Source organism: Convolutriloba macropyga, chromosome 4 (genome assembly GCF_964194025.1).
Source record: "Convolutriloba macropyga chromosome 4, txConMacr16.3, whole genome shotgun sequence".
NCBI classification, from domain to species: domain Eukaryota; kingdom Metazoa; phylum Xenacoelomorpha; order Acoela; family Convolutidae; genus Convolutriloba; species Convolutriloba macropyga.
Genome location: NC_134471.1, coordinates 56612684 through 56640373, shown reverse-complemented (window position 1 = coordinate 56640373; position 27690 = coordinate 56612684). Strand labels below are relative to the sequence as shown.

The 27690-nt window shown below is 37.3% G+C and overlaps 1 protein-coding gene across 1 annotated transcript; it reads right to left on the bottom strand.

The window, feature by feature from the left end:
* Positions 1–73: 73 nt before the first annotated feature.
* LOC142338544 (uncharacterized) lies at positions 74–25322 on the bottom strand. The gene is made up of 2 exons (XM_075388333.1): positions 24849–25322; positions 74–418 (listed from the first exon to the last, which is right to left on the bottom strand). Exons 1-2 carry the CDS (start codon positions 25312–25314, stop codon positions 267–269), a joined length of 618 nt encoding a protein of 205 aa, XP_075244448.1. The 5' UTR covers positions 25315–25322; the 3' UTR covers positions 74–266.
* Positions 25323–27690: the final 2368 nt, after the last annotated feature.

Genomic DNA, 27690 nt, shown 5'->3' with positions numbered 1-27690 from the left:
CGGTAGAAAAGTCGAAGCGTCAGACGAAAAACCGATCAAGCGATAAATGGCATTAAATAAAGACCAACCGGGCCCAAATAATTGTTACCAACTTCGTTTGAGAGCAAATAATTATATAGTTCAACAAAATTGCGACAAAATCAATCATCGCTGTAAACAAGTACATAGTCTCATTAATATACGCAGAATATCTCCATTTTAGCTCAAAGTTTTTAGACCAACAGTCAACAGATTGAACAAAGTTTCTAAAACAAAATTAACAAAGCTCAAGACAAAGGTGAGGCATCAGCAGCTGCTTTTGCAACAGTTTCGTCCAAATTGTGATTTTTCATGTAGTGATTCTTCAGTCTGGCTTTCTCTGGTGAAGAAAAGGCACAGCTGGTGCATCTGTACGAGGGAAGTCCTTCGCCATGCTTTCCTACATTAAAACAGTAACTCAACTCATCTCTCAGTTTTGACGCTGGTAGCTCTAAAGTAAGTCTGGAAAACCACCACTGCAAAGCATACTTAAACTTCGGATCTTTTTCGTTTGTGCCCCCTGCATAGTGGGAGCATAACATTTGCACCCCCCCCCCCCCCAGATGCACGTGCCATATTTTTGCATAACGATTTACCATGTAATAAGGGGAGGGGTGCTCTATAACTGGGGGGAGCATAGTGCACTGGCGGGAAGGGAGACACACTTGTAAAAGATTCAAAACTTCTGAAATTCAACGGTGAACAATAAAACTTTCGAAAGAAATCAATGCACGAATGAACGTTATTGATTTCTGAGACTTTGCGAAAAGTGGCAGTTTAAACGTTTTTAGAGCAGTTTCACCTGAGCAGTTGGTCTTAGAAACGAGCACGTTTCAAAGGAACGGTAACCATCAAACGTTTTTGTAGAGCAGTAACTATCAAGGTAGAAAAATCCATTTTTATTCCCAGACAAAAAATTCTCCCGACGACACCCGCGCCGCATTTTTGTGATAACAAATTACTTTCTAAACGACTTGTTTTGGATAATTTTTGAGCGATCATTTGATTAACTGTTAATTAATTCCAAGAAGAGATCTCTAATCCAAGGCATAATTTAGAGATTGAGAAATATTTCAACACTTAACCCAATGATTGTTTCAGACTATTTTTCAGGGACAGTTGCATCTGTCTTCTTTGGTCTAAATTGTGTGGGAATACGTTGTCTACAAATTCTTTGCTGTTAGGGGTCTATGCGGATGCAACTACTGTGAAAAGGGACCAGTACTGGATTCGAACCAGCATCTCTTACTTGCAAGCCTAGTGTGCTACCCATTTACTCCAACCGGTCTTAAGGTCTCGAACTTGGGCATCTCTAACAATCCGCTATATCCCCGTGAAGTTTCGTATGCCATGGTCCGGGATTATTACATCAATCATAGAGGATTGCATCTCGAATCCTGACTGTGTTGATAACTAGAAGAAGTTTTTCGCAGTTAGCAAATGTGTTTTGCGTGCTTCAAACAGAGGGGGTAAAAAACATAAACAGCAGGAGGAAAACTCAAGGATGAATAGATTTGAGCGATGGAGATCGGGTGAGCATGCTGCCCTTTGGTACAAAGCGGCTTCAATGAAGCAAGCAAAACATAAAAGCAACAGCACAATGGAAGCGCTTGCCTCCCGAGCGAAAACACTTTGTCTTCAGGGACAGTTTGCTCGTGCGGCAAAGATTTTATCATCGGAGGGAATAGCACCCAACAACATAAAAACCCTCATTGAACTGAAAAAAACTGCATCCAGAGGAAAACGAAATTCTTGAGCCGATAGAAGACTATAGCTGCGAAGCTTATGAATTCGATGAAGAAAAGGTCCTTTTGCAGCTCCAGTCTTCTTCGAATATCACAGCAGCTGTGCCGTCCAAAATGTACCCAGAGCATCTTTTCCACGCAATCAATTGTTCAATTTCCGATCAATCCAAGCGGGCAATTAATTCCCCAATCAAATTAGTGAACTTGGCCAGCAAGGGCAAGCTCCCAAGCTTCGTGGCTCCAGCTTTTTGTAGTGATACATTAACAGCAATGAATAAAAAGAAAACTGGCATTAGACCTATTGCTGTGGGGGAAGTTATTCGGCGCCTTGTTGCCATGTGTATTGCAAAAGAAGTAGCCATCGAGGCGATTGAGCTGTTTGGTGCAAAGCAGTTGGGAGTTAATGTCAGGGGAGGTGCCGAGAGCATAGTGCGTGCCACAAAAATAACCTTCGAAAGAATGAAGATAGTAAAAAGTGGGGGCATACTGCAAATTGATTTCAGAAACGCATTTAATTCAGTGAAGCGCAGTCATCTCCTCGGCTCAACAAAAGCTTTGATGCCTAGTCAAATGTCATTTGCATCTTTTGTTACTCAAGGCATATAAGTTTGGTATAGAACTCAGGAAGGATAAGTGCGAGCTATGGTCAATCGAAGGCATGACGAAAGTTGACAGTTTGATCAAGAGGAACTGTGTAGATGGAATTGAAATTTTAGGAGCTGCTCCTTTTGTTTCCTCCTGTTTACTCAAACGCGTTAAAAAATCAGAGGAACTTCTAGACAATTTAGCATGTGTAGACGATCCTCAATGTGCTCTTGGTATTTTGCGTTTTTGCCTTGGTGCAACTCTTTGCGATGCAATTCTCCTTCGGAGTAATCAAATACAATCCTTTGAAAATTTGATTCGGTTCAGCGTGCAACCTTTGAAGGTATTCTTGGAGTTTTGTTGTCTTGCGACAAGTCTTGGGACCAAGCATGCCTTCCAATCAATAAAACCAGTGTAGGAATAAGACGATCAGCAGATCAAGTTCAGGCTGCATACGTTGGATATGTTTTTCAATCCTCTGTTCTTGTAGGAAAACTAACAGGCCATAATCTAACTGAAGACATCTCATTTGTCAAGGCAGTTGAAGAATTAAGCGAAATTTCGATGACATATCCCTCTCAAAGAAAAATTAAGGAGAACCTTGATAACTCTGCCTTCGACAACTTGTTAGGAAAACAAAGTTCCATAAGAGAAAAAGCTCGCTTACAATCTCTTTCTCTACCGCAGTCTGGTGCCTGGTTATCCGCAGCCCCCATTCCAGCTCTGGGACTACACCTATCTTCCAATGAGTTCCGTGTTGCTCTCAAATATCGACTGGGTGTAAAATTGTACGAGAACGAGAGAAAATGTCCTTTTTGTAAATCTGGGACTCTAGATGTAATGGGCGACCATGCGGTGTCATGCCATGATCGCGGTGATATGATCTCTCGTCATAATCCTATACGAGAACAAATTATATCAGCTTGCTCGGGAGCTTTTGTTTCCCATCTGTGAACAGAAAAGTTTACTACCCGACAATACCTCCAGACTGGGCGATATTTTCTTGGCTGTATAGAATGCCAGTCAACCAGCAGCTTTAGACGTTACGGTCACTTCTCCCGTGCCGTCAAGCCTCATTATAAATGCGTCGGAGAAGAGTGGTTTCGCACTGTCAGCTCCTGAGGACAAGAACTACGAACAGTACGCCCAGAATTGTAGTGAAGTCGGAATTGAATTCATTGGGCTTTCCTCTGGCTTTCGAAACGTTTGGAGGATTTTCAGAGAGTTCGTAAGACCCTCAAACGAATCGCTACTCTGGCTGATAACAGAAATTTGCATCCGGCGGGGTTGTCGGTAGCCTTCAGTAGGTTATCTCAATCAGTCTGTTACAGCAATTCGGGGGTCTGCAATCGCGCTCCTTGCAATGGATGCGAGATTATAGACATATATGAAACGGGAGCAAATCTTTGAATCCCTGTTGCAGAAGTTAAGAGGCGAGTCGGCCTTGAATAGTGTGTCATACACTACACTGATAAGTTTTTGACTCATCCAATGAGTGGGGAGCTCAAAATTTAATGCTTTATCATACTAGCTGTAACTCAGTGGCGGGTGAAATGTGATTGCCCAGAACAGGAAGTTTTACCTCAAACAATTTTTCCAAGAAGGAAACGAATGTGATTGCATGGGTTGAACTGATAACAATGATCGTTTATGAACCAAGATTTTCTAATTAAATAGGGGTTCTTGTCAAGCTTATTTTATGCAAAATTTAATTTTAAGTTCTTCTCTATCAGCCTTCTTACTTTTGCTTTTCGGGACTATTCAATCCGGGAGCAGTGACTGCTTTGTCTGTCCAGCACACCACAAGACATGAAAGTCAAAAAGTAGTAAAGTAGCCAAAAGAAAGCGATATAACAGTAAAAGAATACTCAGATATTTTCTATTATAATTCTAAAAACATATTTTTGAATCAAGGGTCACATTAAATAAGCTTATGATACCTCCCTCTTATCCTTTTTTAATAACCGTGACTTTAAAATTTTGTACCAATTATTTCTGGTGAGAAAAGTGAATAACAATTACTGCAGAACTTCAGGCCTAAATAGAATTTCAGGAATTTTGGTCCGTATCTAAAGTCTATTTAATGCGTTGACATCATTCCAAAAGTTTCATTCCGCGCTGACATTCGACAAATATTTCCGCAATTCGCGGGAAATGAAACTTTTCTTTTCACTTTTTCACGTCAACAAATAACTAAGTGGTTATCAAAGTTTTCAGTTTAAATTTAAATGCAGTAGTAAGATTTTGGTAAAAGAACCACCTATTAGAAATGAGAAAAGAATAGTTTCGAATCATTTTTCATCACTTTTCATCGCCTTGCAAAGATGAATGAAAAATACATGGCTGAACAGCCACTATTCACCAATAAAGAGACTACTTTCATAGTACTTAGGGCAAAATAAACAGAACAAGGTCGTCAAAATCAGGCACAGTTCTCTTTACTTTGACCTAGAACATTACAAAAAGATTCCTGGACTTCAAAATTTTGCCAGCTTCACTTTAATTAATTTAGCATTAATCGAAATCTCAAATTCTACAATTGACAGAATTGCGTTTATTTGATGCCCAAATAGAAACTATAATAAAACCAATATTGTTTATGGCTATTATTCAGATAGTTTTAACCATTAGTGACAATAAGATACAAAGTTTTTTTATAAGTGACAATAAGTTTCTCTTAAAGTTCTTAACAGTACGGGGAGAAAGTAACAAAAATACAATAATGCAGGCTAGACCCAAGTATTCGCCAAATTTTCTGCAAAAATAAAGAGTCGAAGTTAATAAAACGCATTACCTACAAGCTGAAACTAACTTAAAAAATAGATCATTTTGTGCCTCATCAAAAAGCAGAAGATACTCTTCATTGATAGATTAAACAATACAGCCAAAATACAACTATGAGGCAAAAAGAAATAATCACCAATTGTTGTAGAAAGCAAATGGATTGAAAGTCTTTTATTAATGGATTGAAAGTCTTGTAAAAACTATTACTTATAAATTGTTATTTTTAGGTACAGTGACTTATTGCACATTAGGAAGCCTGCTATCAGTCCCAAAAGTAATGAACAAAAGCAACAAAATGGGCAAAAGCTCAAAATTCAAGCTAAAACAGGCATCATCATTTCTCATGCAATTACACATTATAAAGAAGCTGAAATCGTTTTCAAAAATCACTGAGCCACTCAATCACAAAAAACGCAAGATTCAAAAAACGCTAACACCACTGGAAAAATGGTGTTTCATTCAATTATAACCACCAAAGTAAAAAGTAATACCGTGCTCGGAGAGCGATGGGATTTGCTATCATTGAGACCGTGTTAGAAGGCATCAAAAACGATTAAGTGAGTGTCACGCCCCTATTTCGTCCCTAATAGTTACGTGATGATTTTCCTTTAAATATCCATAAATAAGTGCTATAATTTAGTTCATATTCAGTTAGTTTCAAGGCCATATATAGCCAGTATTTCCATCTAGGCCTGTAACCCCTAATTTGTTTATGTTTATGAAAAACAACCGCAGATTGACAGTTTTACTAGCAAACACTTCAAGTGCCTAAAAGCCTCAATATTTACTTTTTTGAGTTTCTTGATGATAAATTCACATAATCAGTAAATAACTTCATGAGAGATTATGTACTTGGTGAAGTAATTATTCTGATAAAGTAGGTGCTAATACGGAATTGTATATGTACTGCACAAACACCAAGAGACGTACAAAAGCCAGAAATCGTCCTACTTGAAAATCAGTAAATATTTACGAAGGACCAATACAACTGAAGGCACAGTCCTGCGGAACCCACTAGCGGCAGAACACCGGACAACCAGCCTGAAGATCAGTTGGCCAGTTACTCTTAAACTTGATAAAACTTGAGAAACTTCTTGCTAATGTTACTGATTAATTCTGGCCTAAATAATTAAAGATTGAACTGGAAATTCTCTTGAAAAACTTCCAAGTTTGATAGACTTTGTTAGAGTAGAAACTAAGGCTTACAGGACTCGACATACAAGGCAAACTAGTGGATATATCACGCATCCGAACCGCTCAATAAAAGGCTATTACTAGCTAATTTTATTCAAAATATATCTGCTAAAAATCGCACTGTGAAACATCAAAATAAGTCCTTGTAAAATGGCAATTATTCAAGTTAATTACTCCTCATATAAACCACAATAACACCACGAGGAACACTATTAAAAATCAGTGCGTAACATGGTGACAGGAGTTATTAACTGTTTTCCAGTTTAACGAACCGATACTTCGATAAATTCCTCGACAAATTTGATATTTCCTTCTTTTATTTTGTTGTTTTCTTTCTTCTCTTCTTCTTCATTACCTTAAGAGCCTCCAATCATCCAGAATCACATCCAGCACTTCCTTCTCGACCAAAATGATAATGCACAAAGCAGTAACAAAGGAAAGAATGGGTGGAAACTGTGTGTGTGTCTTTGTGGACTAAGTGTAACAACAATTCAAAAAAGTTTGAGTGGACAATAACTGGAACAAACTCAACCACAGCCGCCACAACGGACAAAAACAACACAGGGTATTTGCAAACGAGGATATTGTGAGTAAATGAATTTGTAAAAATAATTTTGGTGCTTTATTTATGTCAATTTATAAAGAACAAATTCTCCCCGCTACTAATAATTGTCGCTCTTCCCCCAATTTTGTTGAACATATCGAAGGAAATAACATTAACTACACACAAAACAATAGTAAAACACAAGCTCAGATAATAAGCGCTTTCTCCTCTTCTCTTTATAAATCCATCGTTATTTATGTGCTAGATAAAGATGATAAACGTGTAGCAATTTATTGGACAGCAAAAAGTTTAAATCAGAAATCTCAAAAATTTGGCCTTATCCGTCACAAACTTCAATCTGATAAAGAAATTAACCTTGACAACATCATTACTGATTGTCAGATAACATCAGAATAAGCTAAATTACTGAAACCATCACTTAAACATTAATTAAAAGAGGGCAAAACAAAAGTTTAAACAAAAATAAAAAACAATTATATTTTATTTCCCCGCCCAGCTCCGGAGGTTAATGAATCAAACAGTGACTTCGGTCATTATGCTGTTGCCTATTTGAGTGCAGCTCCCACAAGGCCTGTGCGGTCGTGGTCCCCACGAATTTTTCTAAACTAAGGGGCACTCTTTAGAGGTGAGACTTCGGCGGCCCATACGGCTTCAACGATATAAGTCTGACGATTCGACCGGAGCTTTAGGAATAGGTTTATAAGCAGCCCATCTTTATTATTTTCTGAACGAATGGTTTCAGTAGTTTCTTTTCTGATATTCTTGTGCTACTCACTTAACTGTTTTCATCTCTTAAAACCCCTTAATCTCTCCATTAAGTTAAGTTAAGTGTGCTATTTAATACCTCAGAACGAAAGTAAGACTGATTGAACGAAAAGTATATAATCTAAACGGGTGAAAAGCAAAATGGCACACGCGCGGATCAACATCACGCCCTTTTCCGGATCAGAAACGGACAATTTCAACGAGTTTGAACAATTAATAACAGGTGCAATCGGAGTCGCAGCAATCGAAGCGGCGCAACAAGCGAATTTTTTGCAGTTACATTTAAAAGGAGACGCCTTACGATAGTTCTTAACCTTACCAGAGGCTACCAGACTAGTTTTTGAAGACAGTATAACAGCTCTAAGACACAGATTCACGCAGGATGACTTGAGAGAAATTAGAATCATAAAGTTAGAGAACCAAAAGTTCAATCCAAAAACAGACACTGTAAAAAATTTCTTAGTAGAGTTAAGAACTTAAGCCAATAAAGCATATCCAGCACCTGAAATAGTAGTAGCGCCAGCTGGACATGGTGACCCAGAAGCTCGTAGATTCGAAAGAGAGACAGCAGCAAGAGATTCTGCCCTTCAGATGTCAGAAAACAGAAAAAACGAGCAAATAAAGCGCTTCTTTATTAAGTCTATGCCAAACTGGCTTAAGCCTAAGCTCTTAGAAAGGCCAGAAACAGATACAATAGATCAGTTATGCACCTTAGCTAGCCAACAAATTGCAATTGAGGAGATGTGCAACAGAGAAGAGTACTTCGACGACGGTTTTAATGAAATAACGGAAACAAATACTGATAAAATGTTAAAAGCAATAACTACTATTTCAAATAATCAGAAAGAACTTGAGCAGAAACTTGAGCAGAGATCAGCACCTAAAAATGAGCAACCAGAACAGGGCCCAGTAAACATTTTCACACCACATTACCCACAAAAAGTCTACAAACAAAGTTATAGACAAAATTTCCGCCCCCAATATCAAAATTATCGACCAAATTACCCTCAATATCAGTCTAATTATCGTCCAGTTCAGCAAAACTATCGGCCCAGCAACAGTATGCCCCTCGTGCTAATAATTACCGAGAGTTTAGACCGCAATTTAATGCCCCTAGACCATTTTATTATAACGAACAGCCACAAATTCGGAATTATTGGACTGAACCTTCGGCTAGTCCTCCATTTGTTCACCCAGCTTATGTTAATAGACCAGTTTACCTGTTCCCAACAAAAAATACCCCTCAAAACCTTCTGAGACAGGGTATAGTTTACGATAGTCCAGCACAAGACCGATATGGTATGCAAAAAGCAAAAGAATTTAGTCGTGCTGGTGCACTCCAAAGTAGAAATATGAGAGGTATGAATTTTCCATTTAATCAACACAAAAACTAATAAAGCCACCCAACTTTAAAAAACCAAATAAAAATTATAAAACTCAGTTAATCATTATAACGAAAGCACGCCTAGTCCTAGTTTAGATAAAGTAATAGAGCCAGTTTATAACAAAAGTAGCAAAAAGCGTAGAAAACGCAAAAGTAATAATAATAAAAGTAAAGTTAATAATTCTGTGCAACTCCCAACACAAGTACCTCAACCAGTACCAAAGCCAATACCACATGTGCAGCAACTATTCAGCATTGTCCCACTTTTAGGCAGAACGTTATCCTATGTTAAAGTTAAATTTAATGGAGAATTAGACAGACGCGCACTAATCGATACAGGAGCATTTGCCAACGTGATAAGTCGTGAGTTTTACAAGGAGCTAATTAATACAAATATCAATTCAATAACAGAAATAGAAAAGCCTGATCTAGATAAAGTAAAAATGGCAAACGGAAATATAGTTAAAATTGACAAAGCAATTAAAGTTACATTTAAATTGGGCACACAAACATTTACAGAAGATTTCCTTGTTTTAATTGTCACAACTCCTGTAATATTAGGCAACCCATTCTTCGTTAAACATAAAGTTAGCATCTGCCCAGGACAAAGTTACATTAAATTCCCTGATCAAACATTACAAATAAATGAAATAAAGCCAGAAAAGCAACCTAGAAGAGTGGTAAAACGCAAAAAATTTGGAGTTTATACACAGAAAAAGCAAGTTTTACAGCCAAATCAACAAGCAGTATTAGAATGCAAGCTTTATGACAAACTAGAATCATTCGCTGACCTTTGTGGAGTAATAATTCCAAACGAAATCTTTGAAAAAGATAGTGAAGTAATATTAACATCATCTCTAAGTAAAGTTGCTGAAAATATCATTCTGTACATCTATGTCCTGAACATTACTGATCATCCAATTACCATAAATAAAGGCGAAGAAATAGCCAAATTCTCATTCTTAACATCAGACCAAGCAGAAAAGTTGTTAGAATTAGATCCTCAATTAATAAACATTGCAAAAATGAGCGAAAATTACTTAACAGAAATAAATCAATTAATTCAAGTTACAAACACCCCGAAAAGAAAATCTCAACCAGCGAAACCAACTCCAGAATATGAAAAACTATGGTTCCCAACGCCTGAAACGTGCCCAGATCCGACAAATTTGTCGCCCTTGCAGAGAGATATCTATGAGCAACTGCTAAAACTGCAAGAAATGGAGAAATTAGATCCAAAGGGTAATCATCAGGATATAATAACATTTTTGAGCAAGTTTCCGTGGGAAAAATCAGCCCTCAATGATGAGCAAAAAGCAGTAGTAGGTGAATTACTAGTTGAGTTTAGTGACATTTTCGCAAAACACAGATTTGATGTTGGATATAACACAGACTTAAAAATAAAGTTAACTCCAGAAAGAAGTATACCAATTTATGAACAAGGTCCTCCAACACCTGTCCATTTGAAAATGAGCTACAAGTCGAACTAGCATTATTGCATTACTACGGACTGATTACAACTTTGTCTCAATCAAGATATAGTAGCCCCCTTTTCGCACAACGAAAGAATTCAGGAAGACTTAGACTATAAATTGACTTGAGAAAAGTAAACCACTTGCTGAAAAATGACTACGTGAATACGAATTTCCCGATTTCGAACATGAGCGACGCAATAAATTACTTTGCTGGAAAAAATTGTTCACAAAACTTGACTGTTCTCAAGCATATCATTGCGTGCAAATGGCAGACGATGTATCAGTGCAACTGCTAGCATTTAGCTTTGCTTCGAGAACTTATGCATATAAATGTCTCGCACAAGGATTGAATAAGTCAGTAACTGGATTTAGCTCCTTCATTAGACATTATTTGGACCCATGCCTAGCTTCAGGAAATTGTACTCAGTTTATGGATGATATTGGAGACGCAGTAACAAATTTTGAACAATTGGTACCTTCTTTACGAGAAACTTTTACGTGTATACGTCAATCTGGACTGAGATTGTCACCTGAAAAGTGTGAAATAGCAACCGATACCATGAAATTTCTGGGTAAAACATCAGTGCAGAAGGAATATCACCAGAAAAGTCGAAAATAACTAAATTTCTTGATAAATTCAAAATGCCGAAAACAACAAAACAAGTAAAACGATTAATCGGCTTCACGCAATTCTTCCGAAAATACAACCCTAATCTAGGTGAAAAACTAATGTCCTTTTGCAAGCTCCTGAAGAAGGATGCAGTAATAGAAACTAATGAAGAACATGTAAAAGCATTAGAAGTAATAAAGAAGGATCTAATGGAAGCAACGAATGTAACTTTGCGATTGCCAAAACCAGGGCTACAGTATGTAATTCTTTGTGACACTAGTTACCACGGTGCAGGTTTTGTACTAATGGCGGAAGACTACGTAAATGAAACAGGAAAGAAAGAAAAGAAAACATACGCTCCCGTTTCGTTTGGATCGCATTTGTTTAATGCCACACAATTAAAGTTCTCAATTTATTACAAAGAGTTCCTAGCTTTGTACTACGCGCTGGACTACTTTTCACACTACATTTGGGGATCAAGCAAACAAGTAATTATACTCACTGACAACAAAAGCCTCACACAATTCTTCCAGTCAAAAGTAATACCACCATCTCTTTGGAATTGTTTGGACAGAATACTCGCATTTAACATAGTAATTACCCACATTCCTGGACGCGCTAATTACGCAGCGGATTTTCTCTCGCGAATGGAGAATAACAAATCAGCAACAATGTCTTTAAAGTTAACAGATAGAATTCCAGTCAGAGAAATAGAAATTGATACAGAAGCACAAAATCCTGATGTTGAACTGAACGTATTATTTGATATTGACAATTTTGACGACGAAGCTAACAACGCTGAACTAGACATCCTTAAAAAACTTGGAGTGTATGAAGATTATAAAAAGAAACAAAGTAATTCACCAATCACAGAAATACAAGGGCTATTAAAACTTAAAAGAAAACAAGAAATAAATTCAATTGCGTACCCAAATCCATTAGATGAGTTTCCAGACCTTACAGATAAAATATTTAGCCTGAATTTAGCAGAAGAACAGCAAAAAGATGCAGACATTAGAACAGTAATAAATTGGATTCAATAAAATAACCAACAACCAGACTTAAAGTATGCTACAACTAGTTTAAAAAAGTATCACAAGCACTTAAACAGATTAATTCTTGAAGGGAATGTCTTATACCGGAATTTTTATGATGATACTGGAAAAGTACTTCATAAACAATTCTGTATACCTAAGCATTTGTGGAAGGAGACTATATATAGGCTCCATAATTCACAAACAGGCATCAAAGCAACAATTCAGGAATTTAGAAAGCGATTTTATTATCCAGGCTTCACCGAACATTTCATTAGCTTCATCAAAAACTGCCTTACTTGTCTCCAATTGAACAGAGTACCAAAAGCCATATTACACCAAAGTTACAACAAGTCAGTTCACTACAATCAAATCCAGGAGATATGCTCCAAATAGATTTAGTAGGCCCCCTAAAGTCATCGCAATTTAAGTATGTTCTGAGTGGAATAGATGTTTTCACAAAGTACCTATTCGCAGTTCCATTAACAAATGGATACGCTGAAATAGTAGTCCGAGAACTAGTAAAGGTGTTCTTCCAACACAGCTACATTCCTCAAACGATACTTAGTGACTTAGGAACAAACTTTACTTCTGAATTAATGTCAGAATTAGCAAGTTTATTAGAAGTAAAGTTAAAACATGCCTCACTAAAGCACCCTCAAACTATTGGAGCAGTAGAACGATCTCACGGACCACTGAAACGAATATTAAAACTCAATACTGAGGAACAATGGAAAGACTGGCACAAATATGTTCCTCTTGCAACTTTTATTCATAATACTTCATACCATTCAGCGACAAATTGTTGTCCTTCAACTTTATTCCATGGAAGAGAACCCAAAAAAACCCCTCGACATTAGGTTCTCCAGAAAAGTAATGGATGCAGTAGCAGTAAACTCTGACTTTGTAAATGAAGACGCCATCATGCAAAAGTTTGGAGAAAACAAAGAAAAACTGACGACCGCATACTTGAAGTACAAGAAGTATTATGATCAAAAAGCATCAGCTAAACCAATTCCAGAAAAATCATTCTGCTTACTTTTAAAACCTAAGCTATTAGAGCAATCAACAGTAATAGCTTCCCAAGTTCAGAAATGGCTACCGCTATATAAAGTGGAAAAAGTCCTTACTGATTCTAATTACATCATTCGAAAAGTAAATACGAACTACACCCAATGTGTTCATCGCATCAGATTGAAGCCAATTAAGCCAAGAGAAACTCCTGAAGACCTCGAAGTCATCAACCCGGCAAACTTTCAACCTGATCTATCTAGAAGACAACACATGGAGCCAGAGCTTTTTGATAAACACATTCCAGAACTGATAAACGAACAAGAAAAGGAGATAAAACAAGCTACAAAAGAGAAACAGGATCCAGTCAGAGTGACCATAAATGTTCCCCTAGGTGGACCATTAGCAGGACCAGCAGTAGCAGCACCTCCAGCAGCACCACCGGCCCCACCAAGGGTAGTAGCACCAGCAGTTAGACCACGAACTGCCCCAGTTCATCTTCCAGTATTTGATTCCTCAAGTTCAGATGAAGCAATTCCAAATCTTTTTGACGAAAAGAGTAGTTCAGACGAAAATTTAGCTGACCTAAATCTGGACGCAGAGCAAATTGCCCGAATACCAGTTAATCCGTTAATTGCTGATGAAATCAGACAGCAAGAACCAGAAGTTCGTGTTCCTAGTATCATCCTCATCAGATGATGAAATGTTTCTACCAGCTCAACAGCCACAACCGTCAATAGTACCATTCGATATTGAATCTCCTCCAGTAACATACGAACAATTTGCTTTAACTGATAGAAAAATAAGAGCCAGACCTTATAACCCAAAACGAAAACCAGAGAAAAGTGCATTCAAATCAACAGACTACCAAGAGCGGAAAAATGTACGCGGATTTAAATGTGATAGAGAAATAATGTTGCATGATGAAGATAGATCCAATCCTCACCTAACCAACCAAGTTAGAAGATCAGGCAGTCCTAGACTGAAAAATGCTCGTGCCAGACTGGAACAAGAACAAAAACGTGAAGCAATAAAAGCATCAGCACAAGCAGCACAACAGTCAAACACACCAAGTAGAGAGACAAAACTAGATCAAGTTAGAGCAAGTATAGCAAAATATTCAAGGAAAAAGACCAGCAGTTCAGCAAACAAACCAGTAACTAGATCTCAATCAAAAAAATCTTCACCAGGCTCATCTAATCGAAATTTAAACCATTTTAGTCAAGAAATAAATGCAACATATCTAAGTTCACCAACAGATATCTTATACTCTCCACACTCTTTCGCACACTGTATATCAGCAGACCTTGCAATGGCAAAGGGATTAGCCCGACAAGTCAAAAGCTGGTACCCAGCAGCCGCAAGTGCAATTAGACTTAGATACCCACCAGATATTGGCTCAGTTTTAATCTACTTCGACCCCATTTCCGAACGTTATATCTTCAGTTTAGTTACAAAATTCAGATACTACCACAAACCCACTTACGAATCTGTGTTAGCAAGTCTCTATGAACGGAGAGAAATAGTAATAGATGCAGGAATTTCACACTTAAGTCTTCCAAAACTCGCCAGTGGTTATGATAAATTGGATTTTAACATCATTTTTGAGCTTATATGTCAAGTCTTCGACCCTCTACCCATAACTATCTATATCCATTAGCATGTACAGACCCAGTACAGTCTAGCAGCACCCTTCATTTGCCCCAAAAGCCCAACAAGCCTGAGAAACTTAGCCCTAAAGCCCAAAAATCGCCAAAAATTCGAAAAATTTTCACCTCAAATCCTAGTTATTTTGTTATATCTCCAGAACTACTTGTCTGAACCTGGATTAACCTATTGTTTTGAAAAGCCCTCATCCAGTAGAAGCGATTCCAGCTATTATTGACCCCATTCGACCCGTTCTAAGTACCAAAAACAGCCTAAAATTGACCTTTCCGAAAACCCTAGGTTCACTTCAGAAAAATAGTCATAAAATTGTGAAAAATGCCCCGATCATCCCAAATGTTTGCGCTGCAGCATTTTTAAAGCCGAGGAACCGACATGCAAATTTTGAAGCGATTTGGAGAATTTTAAAAATTGAGTGACGCTGGAGCCCTCAATTTTTGACACTTTTCGAGTCCGCTCGAATTCAATGATAACTCCCACAAAAAACCTCCAATTGACCCATTTTATAGCCCTAGACCATCCTACTGCTCAAGCTTGACATCCCAGTACCCAAAAATCCCGCCAAAAATCAAAAAAAGTTGAGTTATGACAAAAATACCGAACCCTACCAAAATGCGTTAAAATTGATAAAAATGTAGTGTAAATTATACCCCATAAATATGCCAAAAACTGTCCCAAATGCCCATAGCAGCTACTCCCAACTGCCACCCACATGGTACAACCTCAAACAACCGTTAAACCTCAATATTTCCAAGTATATGTCGAAAAATGACGAAAAAACGGAAATTGCGCTTCGGCTTCCAACTACTGCTTCAAAAAGTTTGTCATTCTATTCTCCACCAGACCCGATAAAAGCCACCTATACCCCCTACAACCCTAGTGCAACCCCCCACTAGCCATGTAGTACCATAAAAAACAGTCCCAGCTCACCCCAGTATCAACCATGAAGACTTCAACCCAAATAAGCTCTCAAAACGCCACAATTTTGTCAGGAAAAATTCCGTTATTTCCAGCTAGAGTCGATATTATTCACTTCTGATAGCAATTAACCATACCATCAGCACGCCCACATCTATAGCTCTCAGAATATGCACTCCCAGCCCCTAGTGCTAATACAAGCTGAGAAAAGACTGCCCAAGCAAAGAAAATCACAAAAAATCGAGTGTAATTTCCGAAAAAAGTGATCAAAGATGCATCTTAATACCCGAATATGCCCAATTTTGATATATTTTTGATATATATTGATAATTCAGTTAGCCCTACTCATGAGCTGTCCAACCATAGCAATATCAATCATTTTGAACAAGTTTTTCATAGCCTCAGAGCCAATAACCTATCCCCTATCTGAGCCTTTTCAAAAAACCCAGGTTCACTGCAGCAAAAACGTTATAACTCGTGAAAAAATAGTCAAAACCGCCCAAGTTTTTGCGCTGCAGGAATTTTTGAGCCGATAAAGCGATTCACCAATATTGAGCTCGATCGAAGCATTTTAAAAATTGAGTGACGCTGGGCCCCTTAATTTTGGAGACTTTTTGAAAATGTACGAACATGTTCATAAAATCCGAAATATTGATCGAAAATCCAATATAACATCCGCATGCTCAAGCTCTACACGCCCATATCAAAAATATTGAAAATTGTTAAGTAAAATGTTGAAATAATAACAAAAAACTGAAGCCTACCAGACTCTTCTCAAATTCGCCAAAATAGAACCAGATTTAGACCAGAAAAATAGCACCAAATAGCCGATCTATGAGCCCATATCCAATATTCAGTCTCCCTAGTAGTTGTCCAAGCCCAATAAATCCATAGAATCGCACAGAAATTCATAAATGTTGAAAAAAATCGAAAATTACACAGATCTGATCAAATTTAGTCCAGAATTCTAAAGTGAAAAACACCACATAATAAAGTCAAACCATGCACCAAACTGCACCAATAGCTGCTACCAACATAGTATTCACTAGTATGACCCACAATTACTGTCAAAAATCAATTATCTCCAATCTACGTCAACTTATGCACAAAACATGATGCTTCACAAGTAAAAATCTAGTAAGTTTCACAGAAAAACCGGCACAAAACACAAGTTAATCAACTTTAAAGCTACCAAAATGCTACCCCTGATAGCCAATGATATCAGTACTAACAGTTAGCACCTGATTTAGGCCACTAGAGAATCACCAGACCGATACATGTTTCGAAGAAGCTCAATTAGTGGAAAAATAATGCCTGAAAATTAGCATTTTGGACGTAAAAATCAATGTTCTGACCCGATAAATAGCTTCAAACCCTATAATTCACTAATATACATTAGTACCAAGCACATACAGCACCATTTTAACCATTCAATACCAAAAATGTATGAACAGTGACGACTTATTCAGACCGAAATTTCATGGTTCAAAAATAGCCAGGTTCAGATCACGAAAACAGTCATAACTTTGCGAAGGTTTTTTAAGCCACAGAAGCGACCTGCCAATTTTGAGCCTGATTGGAGCAATGTAAAAATTGAGTGACGCTGGAGCCCTCAATTTTTCGCATTTTTCGTTTTTTCATACATCAGTAAAAAAGTTGACCAAAAAGTGCCCAATAACCTGAATTTATAGCATAGTTATTCCCCACCGATGTCTACTGAGTGGCCTAAGCCAAAAAATTTGCCCAAAAATCAATAAAAATTGAAAAATTCACATATATGCAACACCAGCCCTAATGCGGAAAAATGGCCAAAATTACAAAAAAATTACATGTGAAAATTAGTACTAAATACTCTTCTAAACCAGTTCAAATTACACACATGTGCTGCTAACAACCAGAATAAGCATCTAGAACCATTAGAACCAGTCCATGATCAATAATTTACAAGTAAATTAAAGTTAATGCTCAAAAATCAAAAAAGTCGTTATGTCACCAGAATTTCATTTTCATAAATATGTCATTATAAAGTCACACACTGTAATTAAAATATTACCACATGCTCACACACTTCACAGCTGCTAGTACCAACAGTCAAAACCAATTATCAAAGCTACAATTGACAATTAATAAGTAAAAACTCACCTATAGATGAAATAAAACTATATGATGAAAATAATTGCACCAACACTAGTCAATTCTCATCGGCGCTATCCTCAGCTACGGTACCACCACCACTAGTACACTGATCAGACTGACCCCTTGTCCTAGTAGAACGAGTCACGTACCTCTCAGCCTCATCCAACCTGTTTAAATGTCATTATAATGAACAAAAAGCCTCAAAATTACATAAAAAACATGATAAATCTTTACAACAACAGCTAAATACTCACTTTGGAAAGTCTACGATTGGCTCACAATGGTACCGATACTCATTGTCGGTGAACTTCCCGATGCACTGGATCAATACAGCGGGGGAAGTGGTTTTAGCATTGATAGAATGCCTGTAACACACTCAGCCGCCCCCCATTTCCTCAGTATACTGCCAAAAGATATTGACGTTGCATCCGAGGAAATAAGCCATACCGACAAACTAAACAGCAAAACCTTAAATAGTATCGACCTACACATGCGCGTACCAGAATAACCAAGTATTGAAAGAAACTTTACCCAGAACTCGGCCAACGACCCATTATCTTCACTCTCAGCAATCTCATACTCCGACACAAAGTACCCTAACTGGTCCTTTACAAGTTCAGAGAAACCAGGCGAACGCATCTTGGCCACAATAGCCAAGCGTAGAGCGCGAACATTATGCTTGGGAACCTTCTTGTCTGTAACACACCGAACAAATGTGAATTACAGTAATAAACTTACTGAAAATTGCGACAAAACACAACAAATACCTGACTTCCGACCAGTTAAAGTGTAGTACAGAGCACTGAGAGCACGCATACCACCAACTTCGGCCCTCACACCAGCCGCACCAAGCCATTTTGGAGTTTAAATGACACTATGTCCACATACTCAGCATAAATGTCATTGTAAAACTCGTACCCCAATTCGGCACACACGTTTGCACGCAGATTTGCACGGAAAAAAGTGCAATGCACCTCTTTGCCGTGCATCTTCTTCACGAAACATGGCACACATTCAAGATTAGCTCTAAACACTAAGCATACACCACTTCACAACTACTAATGCATGTAATAAACTAAAGAAAACCAAATAAAAATATAAATATTATAAACATATGCAATTACCTTTCAACAGCGGCTTGCAATCCCCCCATTGAACGTGGAAAGAAGAACCCAGCAGCTTTCAGGCGCTCGACTTGTGACCTCACACGAGTAATGTGCTTTGCAGAAGCACTGAACCCGACATGAAGCGAAGCCAACTCCTGAGACACCATCTGCTGAGTTGGAATTTCCTTCTCCTGAACTTTCATCTCGCTGCCCACCTTCACTTCCACTTTGTACATCAACACCTCCCGATTCACGACCAACTCCGAAGTCCCCACATTCTTTATCCTCAGTACCATATGTTCTGCTTTGTCCCGATAAGCTCGTCGCTCCTCAGATGTCCGAACAAATGATGGATACATCCATTCAGACTGAGACAACGACTTGCTTCGCAAGAAAGTCAGAAAATCCTCATACTGGGCAACATCCATGATTCACAATAACTATCTGAAAATTTAAAAATTGAGTCAAACTAGTTATTAAGCAAGCAGAAAACTAAAGTGTTAAGTCAAAAATGAACAATCACAGGAATGAAAACACACAAACAGAACAAATTATGCCATAAATGCCAAGGACGTTTAAATACCATGCTATAACGACCGCTAATAGTTAATAACACATGCCGCAAAACACACAACAACGCTCTGAACACACAATTACACCCTTCACTAGTGTTCACTTATTTACTACGCCTCACTAATTCTTCCGTTATCCCTTACTTATATCCTCAATTCCTCTCACAAAAACAAGTCTTGATATATACTAATTACTATGATATTACTAGCACCTTATTACATATTAGTAGCACCAAGTATATTAGTCAGTATATTAGGATATATTACATCAAACTACAACTAAACATATACAACTAAAAGTCAGTTAATAAGTTAAATAAATAAATAAAAATAACTAGTTAAACTGCCGTCTCCTCCATCTCAACTCCTCCCTCATCTTCCTGATCTTCAATCTCTTCCCTCTCCCTCCTTCTTCCCACGCATCTTCCTCTCCTTCTCCTTCTCCACATCCCAACAATCCCGAATAATAAGAATAATAATATGAATACTAATAATAATATTACGTCCCAGTCCCATCCATCTCCTCCATCTTCTAAGCTATTAACTACTGCTGTACTATTATTGATATTACACTCTGGATGCCGCAAACAAGACCAGTGAACCCAGTTCCTTGATACATACCTGGTCCCGTTGCCGCAGCACCCCAGAGTGATATTATTCGGGCCGACAGTAATATTAAAGCACATACTGACAACAAATAATCTGAAAAACTCGAAAAAACATGCAAAGACTGCAAAATTCGACCCCACCCAACCACAATCCCCATCATCACACACCCATCATTCAACCAAATAACCACACTTCAACATGTTTAAACACCATATTTAGTAGTAATATCAATAAACATACACATCAACACACATGATCACAAAATAAATTACACCTGAAATGAACAAACATCACATAAACAAGTGCCATATTGAGAAAACTAGAACTAGAAGCCTGAGTACAGTAAATAAATGACCAAATAAACACCGGAAGACCAAAGAGAACCAGTTGAAACACTCAGAAGAGCCACATCAGTAGAAGATTGTCCTGAAACATAGTTGATATTATTGAAATATGAAAATGATACTCACAATTGTGTTGAATCTCGTACTTTTCGGCCCCACTTTTGAGAATCCGATTATCACAGAAGCAGCTCTGGATAAAGGAATCATCTTCCATGAGGAAGGAAAGATCCTAATTACCGAAAAGTTCATTAACGTGGAATTTTTAGTACCGTTTCCTCGTTATAATTTCACGATCAGACAACAAGTAGAGACTCTACTTAATGAACTCTCCAAAAAGTGGATCACGCAATCAGAGTTTTGCAACCTGACATACAGCACTACATATCGGAATCAAACAGACACCTTCAATGTTGATTGGCTTTACACAAAGATACTCAATGAAACAATAGAAGCCGAAATTGAAGTCCTTAAATTACGCAACGAGACTGAAAAACTCCTTACCAGAGTCGAAGAAGACCCTCACAATCGACTAAAACGAGCCGCCCGCTTGCAATCGCAGCCGCAGTCGCTGGAATTGGACTTTTCGGTCCAGGAATAGCAATGAGCAGCGGAGGATGCGGTGGAATCACAGGAATTTTCGGATCTTGTCAGCGAACGTCTCAAAACGCTGAAAATATCGATCGATTAGCTAACAGTTTCAATAGCCTCAACGACTATGTCATGGAAATCAGTGCACAAACCGATGAGAAATTCTTCCTAGTTGCTGACGAACTTGCAAAAGTTTACAAAGTTCAAAACGAAATGCAAGAAAACCAGAACAGAAACTGGAACTTAGTAGAGGAACAGTTTGCAATTATAGATCACAATCTGAATGCACTAGCCACCTGTATGGAAATTCAATTATCACAGCAACAATTGAACTTTAACTTTGACACATTAGACACAGCCTCATTACTTCTTACTCTTTACGCAGATATCAAAAGTTATAGAGCAGCCTTATATTCCTTTCGAATTAATGTTATAAATGCAATTCCTACGTTACTTGACAAACGTCTTCCAATATCTCTAGTACCGCAAAAATCTTTGATAAAGATCCTTGATGCAGTCCATGATAGCCAAAAGAACGCCCCAGATCGTCTAACTTTGGCAATACCAATGACTGACATACTTTCGTACTACGATGCGAAATTAGTACAATAGATTTCGACAGTTGAAGACAGACTTTTACTGACATTAGCCATTCCCCTAGCCTCTAGCCAGACAGTGTTCGAAGTTTATCGTGCAATAGTAATCCCTATGCCTCAGAAGGACTCCGTAGACGCCTTATGATATGTAATAGAGGGAGAATACTAAGCAATCTCAGAAGGACAGATGGAAACTACAGTATTGACGAAAGCTCAGTATGACAACTGCCTTGGATCGCCACGATACCGAATCTGTCATGAGACAATGGAAACCCACCTTGGATTCTCCTCGTGTCTAGCAACCCTCAAGTTTCACCACACAATCTCAGCATTGAAAGTATGTGATACAGAGAAGGTTGTGTTACCCAACCCAGAACGAGCACAGAACCTTGAATACGGAATTTGGCTCCTAATATCAGCTTCAAGTGATTATAGCCTTAGTGAGATTGATATGGACAAAAATGGCCGACACATCAATGTTCCTCATAAAGGTTGTAACATCTGTTTAATCACATTAAAATGTGGACATACAATGTTCAGTGACAACATTAAGATTCGAGCTGATTTACAAAGTTGTCAGTACCTTCCAGAAACCAGAATTAATGTAAAATTACCAGATCCAATTGCACACTTAATTGACTCAGCACCTAACATAAACGACCTTCCGAAATATGATTCCAGTACTGAAGCAAACCTCGATTTATTGAAGAAAGTTAAAACCGAATTTATTTACTCGAATAGAAAGTTATCAACAGAGTCACTAGATGCTATAGCAAAGCCAATTACCACTGAAATGAAGTCATTTAAACCAGCACTAATTGACAAACTTGAATCTTACGTACCGATCAAACTTTCTCTTTCTTTAACCATCATTGTTTTTATCGGAAACCTAGCTTTACATATTCTCTTCATGTTCTTATACCATAAAGTAGCCTTTGTACGACGAATGGTACCAAATTTCATGAAGCTAAATGGAAACAATGTACCGCTAAACCCAGTAGTTTCCGTACCTAAACATCTGAAAGCAGATGTTATCACAACTCTTGCCCAACAACTCAAGCAACCACCGACAGTCAAATCACCAGAAGAATTTGGAACCCTCAAGAGACAAAGACGACACTCATTGCCAGCAAATTCAGCAATATCATTGAACACCCTTGACAGATTCAACACAGACGACGAACTGGACAACCAAGCTCAACCACGAGAGGAAAGTATGCATTGAGTTCTTGAAAGTCTTATATAAGTTTGACAAGTATTATTCCTTTAACACATTAAGTATCTCTTCATTCACTAAGCTTAACTAATCAGTGCTCTATCCATGATAACAACTAGTGCTTTAAACCATTCATTCAACCAGTATCCTTCTTATCCTGCTTCTAAAAGTTTAGAGCCATTATTCAAAGAAATAACCATGATTATTTTCAGTGCTAATTCAATGTCTCCTCTTAATCTTAACTTTAAATTTATGTCTTCACTCTTTACTCTGAAATTAGCGCACTTTCACATCTTTAATGTTCCTTCAAAGCTCTTAATCTTGTCTTAACTTTCCTCACTTTAATCTTTATCTCAATTTGTCTCAACTTAAACTTTGTTTCTCTTAACTTCATTAATTGTCTTTAACTTAAATGCTTTCGTTCCTAAACACTTTTCTAAGAAAACATAAATTGGGTGGCTCCAACAAAAATATGTTTATATCATTATACTCGTGCAGATTATATGTTTTATAGAAAAATTGTAAAAACCCAGTTCCTTCTCAAAATTTTCATGGAAAATTTTCATAAAGTCGGGTAGTGTCACGCCCCTATTTCGTCCCTCATAGGTACGTGATGATTTTCCTTTAAATATCCATAAATAAGTGCTATAATTTAGATCATATTCAGTTAGTTTCAAGGCCATACATAGCCAGTAATTCCATCTAGGCCTGTAACCCCTAATTTGTTTATGTTTATGAAAAACAACCGCAGATTGACAGTTTTACTAGCAAACACTTCAAGTGCCTAAAAGCCTCAATATTTTCTTTTTTGAGTTTCTTGATGATAAATTCACATAATCAGTAAATAACTTCATGAGAGATTATGTACTTGGTGAAGTTATTATTCTGATAAAGTAGGTGCTAATACGGAATTGTATATGTACTGCACAAACACCAAGAGACGTACAAAAGCCGGAAATCGTCCTACATGAAAATCAGTAAATATTTACGAAGGACCAATACAACTGAAGGCACAGTCCTGCGGAACCCACTAGCGGCAGAACAACGGACAACCAGCCTGAAGATCAGTTGGCCAGTTACTCTTAAACTTGATAAAACTTGAGAAACTTCTTACTAATGTTACTGATTAATTCTCGCCTAATTAATTAAAGATTGAACTGGAAATTCTCTTGAAAATCTTCCAAGTTTGATACACTTTGTTAGAGTAGAAACTTAGGCTTACAGGACTCGACATACAAGGCAAACTAGTGGATATATCACGCATCCGAACCGCTCAATAAAAGGCTATTACTAGCTAATTTTATTCAAAATATATCTGCTAAAAATCGCACTGTGAAACATCAAAATAAGTCCTTGTAAAATGGCAATTATTCAAGTTAATTACTCCTAATATAAACCACAATAACACCACGAGGAACACTATTAAAAATCAGTGCGTAACAGTGAGGACAAAAATTGAAAATCTATTTTAAAAAAATAGCAACAAAGCAAAAAAAACCAATAGAGAGAAGCTAGAACCATAACGATAACTACATTACACTTCTATACAAAATAGATGAGACGTGTCAGTATTGAGCTTAAGTAACAAGTCGACTACAGAACAACAATGATTGTTTGAAAATCGAAAAACCAATAATACTTTTGATTAGCTAATAAACAAAACCTTATATAGCTCTACCGATCAATCCCCGAAAAAGCAAAAATTTAAAAACCCTCCCATTAAAAGAATCTAAGCTTGACGTGACCACTCGCAACTCTCTACGATAATATCAAACGGCCGAAACTGGCTGATCAAAAAACTCAGTTGAGCATGTAGCCCCCCCCCCCCCCCCCCCCCCCCAACAACTAAGTGGGGTGAGAACAAAAATATTAACTGTAATGACAAAAACTTATCCTCAATGGAATATTTCAGAAGAATTTATTCATACCTCTCTGATGTTTATGCATATCACTGTTGTTTTTTGTCTTGTAACTGCAGAGAGCGCACAAAAACATCTTCTGGCCATCAAATACACACGCTGCAAACATTTGCTTCTTCGGAGAAGCTTCACCAGCTTCAGTTTTAACACCGACTGAACCACTTGAATTCATTGCAAAATTTTGCTTTTTGGGAGACGCCGAACTGTTAGTTTTCATAGGCGAATGACGTTTTTGACCAGCAACATTTCGCATTACAGGCGAGCGATTGGACGCTTGATGTACAAATGTCGTGGTCTTTGTTGAATCCGGGAGGTTTCTCTCGGTGATTGTCAACATTCCCGCAGCTTGAGGGGTGTTTCCAATGGGAAAAGACGAAATGTATTTCTCAGAAAGATTGAAATCAAGTTGGTTGACTGTCTTCAGTTTATCTAGGTAAAAACTTGAGATCAAAAGTGAAACCTCGAATGAATCCATGATACAATAGATCTGAAATTGAGGTAAAGCATTTTCCAAAAGTGTCATAAGTAAAAACAATGACTAATTCTAATAGGTCTACCAACGTGACGCAAATACGCATTTCAGCTACTTATAGTATAGTTTATTGACGATAATTCTCAAAAATAATATTATATGAGGCTGAAAAGGTTAAATGTTATAAACACTGATTTTCTTCAATTTTTTACTTTGAAGACTGTGATGAAATCCTTTTTTTTTAAAAAAAATAAAAAAACAAGCGTTGTTTTACATTAAAAAAAGCATTGCTTTTGATAATTGGATGAAGGACGCAAAATTAAAGATACGATGTGATACAATCAATTAGCTATTTTCAAAATATAGTCCGAAGTCAGTAATTCCGTCCCACTAAAAAGCGTACGCTAGCGATGTCTTAAATATCTTCAGTCAACAGAGTGAAATTATTATTCAATCACTACCAGGCCCATAGTAGCTATCTAGAAACAGTTGTTCACAGGACGCAGTTACTATAACTCAATAAAACAAGCGCGATTAGCATCTGCTGTGTTTCGCACAGATAGTAATGCACTTATGAAAAACAACCGTTTTTCATAGCCGCCATCACTTACTCAAATGGCTAGCATTAAGGTACAGTTCATTTTATGCCTCAAGTGTTCTTTTTAGAGATTAAGGTCATTTCACTGAACAAAAGGTCAAAAGAAGAGAAAGAGAGTTTTTTGTCCATGCATTACTTTGAGGTACAGCACAGAAAGAAAAAAAGTGTAAAAACATTTTTCAAGAATTTTTTGTTTACGTGCAGCATTTTAAAAGTGGTCAGCTTTTTTTCAATTATTCCAAAAATAATTTTGCGATTACGATCATTTTAAGCATTTATGAAGTTTTATAATGGAGATACTTTTTCGGCACTTTATCGTTTCGGGCTACTGTTGATGAGCTTCTTGGTGTAATTTGTCTGGTCTCATGACACATTTTCGCTTCTAGAAAGGAAAGTGTCATGATAGCAAGTAGTGAACTTGGAGATAACTTTGGATTCTTTTTAAACAATTCAATTTTGAAACGTTTTTTCATAAAAATGAATCAGGGCAAAATTTCGCAAATTTTGTCTCTTTTTGATTTTTTTTAAATCTCTACTCATTGTTATCTAGACAATTTTAATGAGATAGTTTTATTACAATAAGATACAATGCGTTTTATTACAATGAGATAGTTCAACATTATAAGCTTTTGCCAAAGCAGATAAAAAAACTTGCAAATAATTTTTTGTGTTGGAAGCATGTAGTTGCTTAGTGCACCACTCGTTGTATACGTACTCGCTGGTCAAGCAATTAAGGTAGCGAAAAATTGGTTTGCGGAGAAAATTGCATTAATTTCATATTGTCGCTTCAGAATTTATCGTATCATATTGCAACTCAAAAAATTTATTGAGCAAATGTTACCTAATGTAGTCATTGCGGTCGAGGTCTAAAGATAAATTCAAATGAAGCGGGATTAACTGATGATGTCCGATATAGTATGTCCAATTCATTGTCTGTGTGGTTCAACAGAGCAAATTATTTTGATAAAAGTATTAGGCATCAAAACGTTCAATTTAAAATTTGAAATCAGTACAAGTGTGCAATCTAAATGGAAAAGTACCCCAATTCACTTTACAGTTGATTCAGACGCTCACTTTACAGTTGATTCAGACGCTCACTTTACAGTTGATTCAGACGCTCACTTTACAGTTGATTCAGACGCTCACTTTACAGTTGATTCAGACGCTCACTTTACAGTTGATTCAAACAGTTGACCTTTAAATGCTCTTTTTTTGAATACACAAAATCGTTTCGTGCACATTGAATTGAACAAATTCTCTCAGTTTCCTTTACATAAAACATTTCTTGTGAAGATTAAAGCAATGAATATAGATAGCAGCTGTCAAGTTCCCAACCTGCTAACTCTTGATGAATGGAAACAGCTAAATAAAGATACTTCCTACAAACTTTATGTTGATTTGTCTAATAAATTACATCGAAAAGATTTATTTATTGAACAAGTGTTAACGGGACTCAAAACGAAAATTGATGCTCATCCCTGCCTTGGAGGAGAACAAGGCAACAACTCTGAGAAACAGTCAGCATCATCCCCCAATGGTTTTGGTTTGTTCCAGGAACAGGTCAGAGATTTCAAAAAAAATGATTTCACGACTTTGCAGGAGAATTGTGTTTTGGGTAGTAGCATAATAGCAAAGCTGTATGATGATGCAAGTATTCCACTGGACGTTGCAATTCATGCATACCGGGGTTCCACGACGCTTGAAAAATTAAAAGTTGTTGACAAGTATGAATCAAAAAAATTAAAAACCCTAATTTTGCAGGATGGGACTAATAGCGTTTC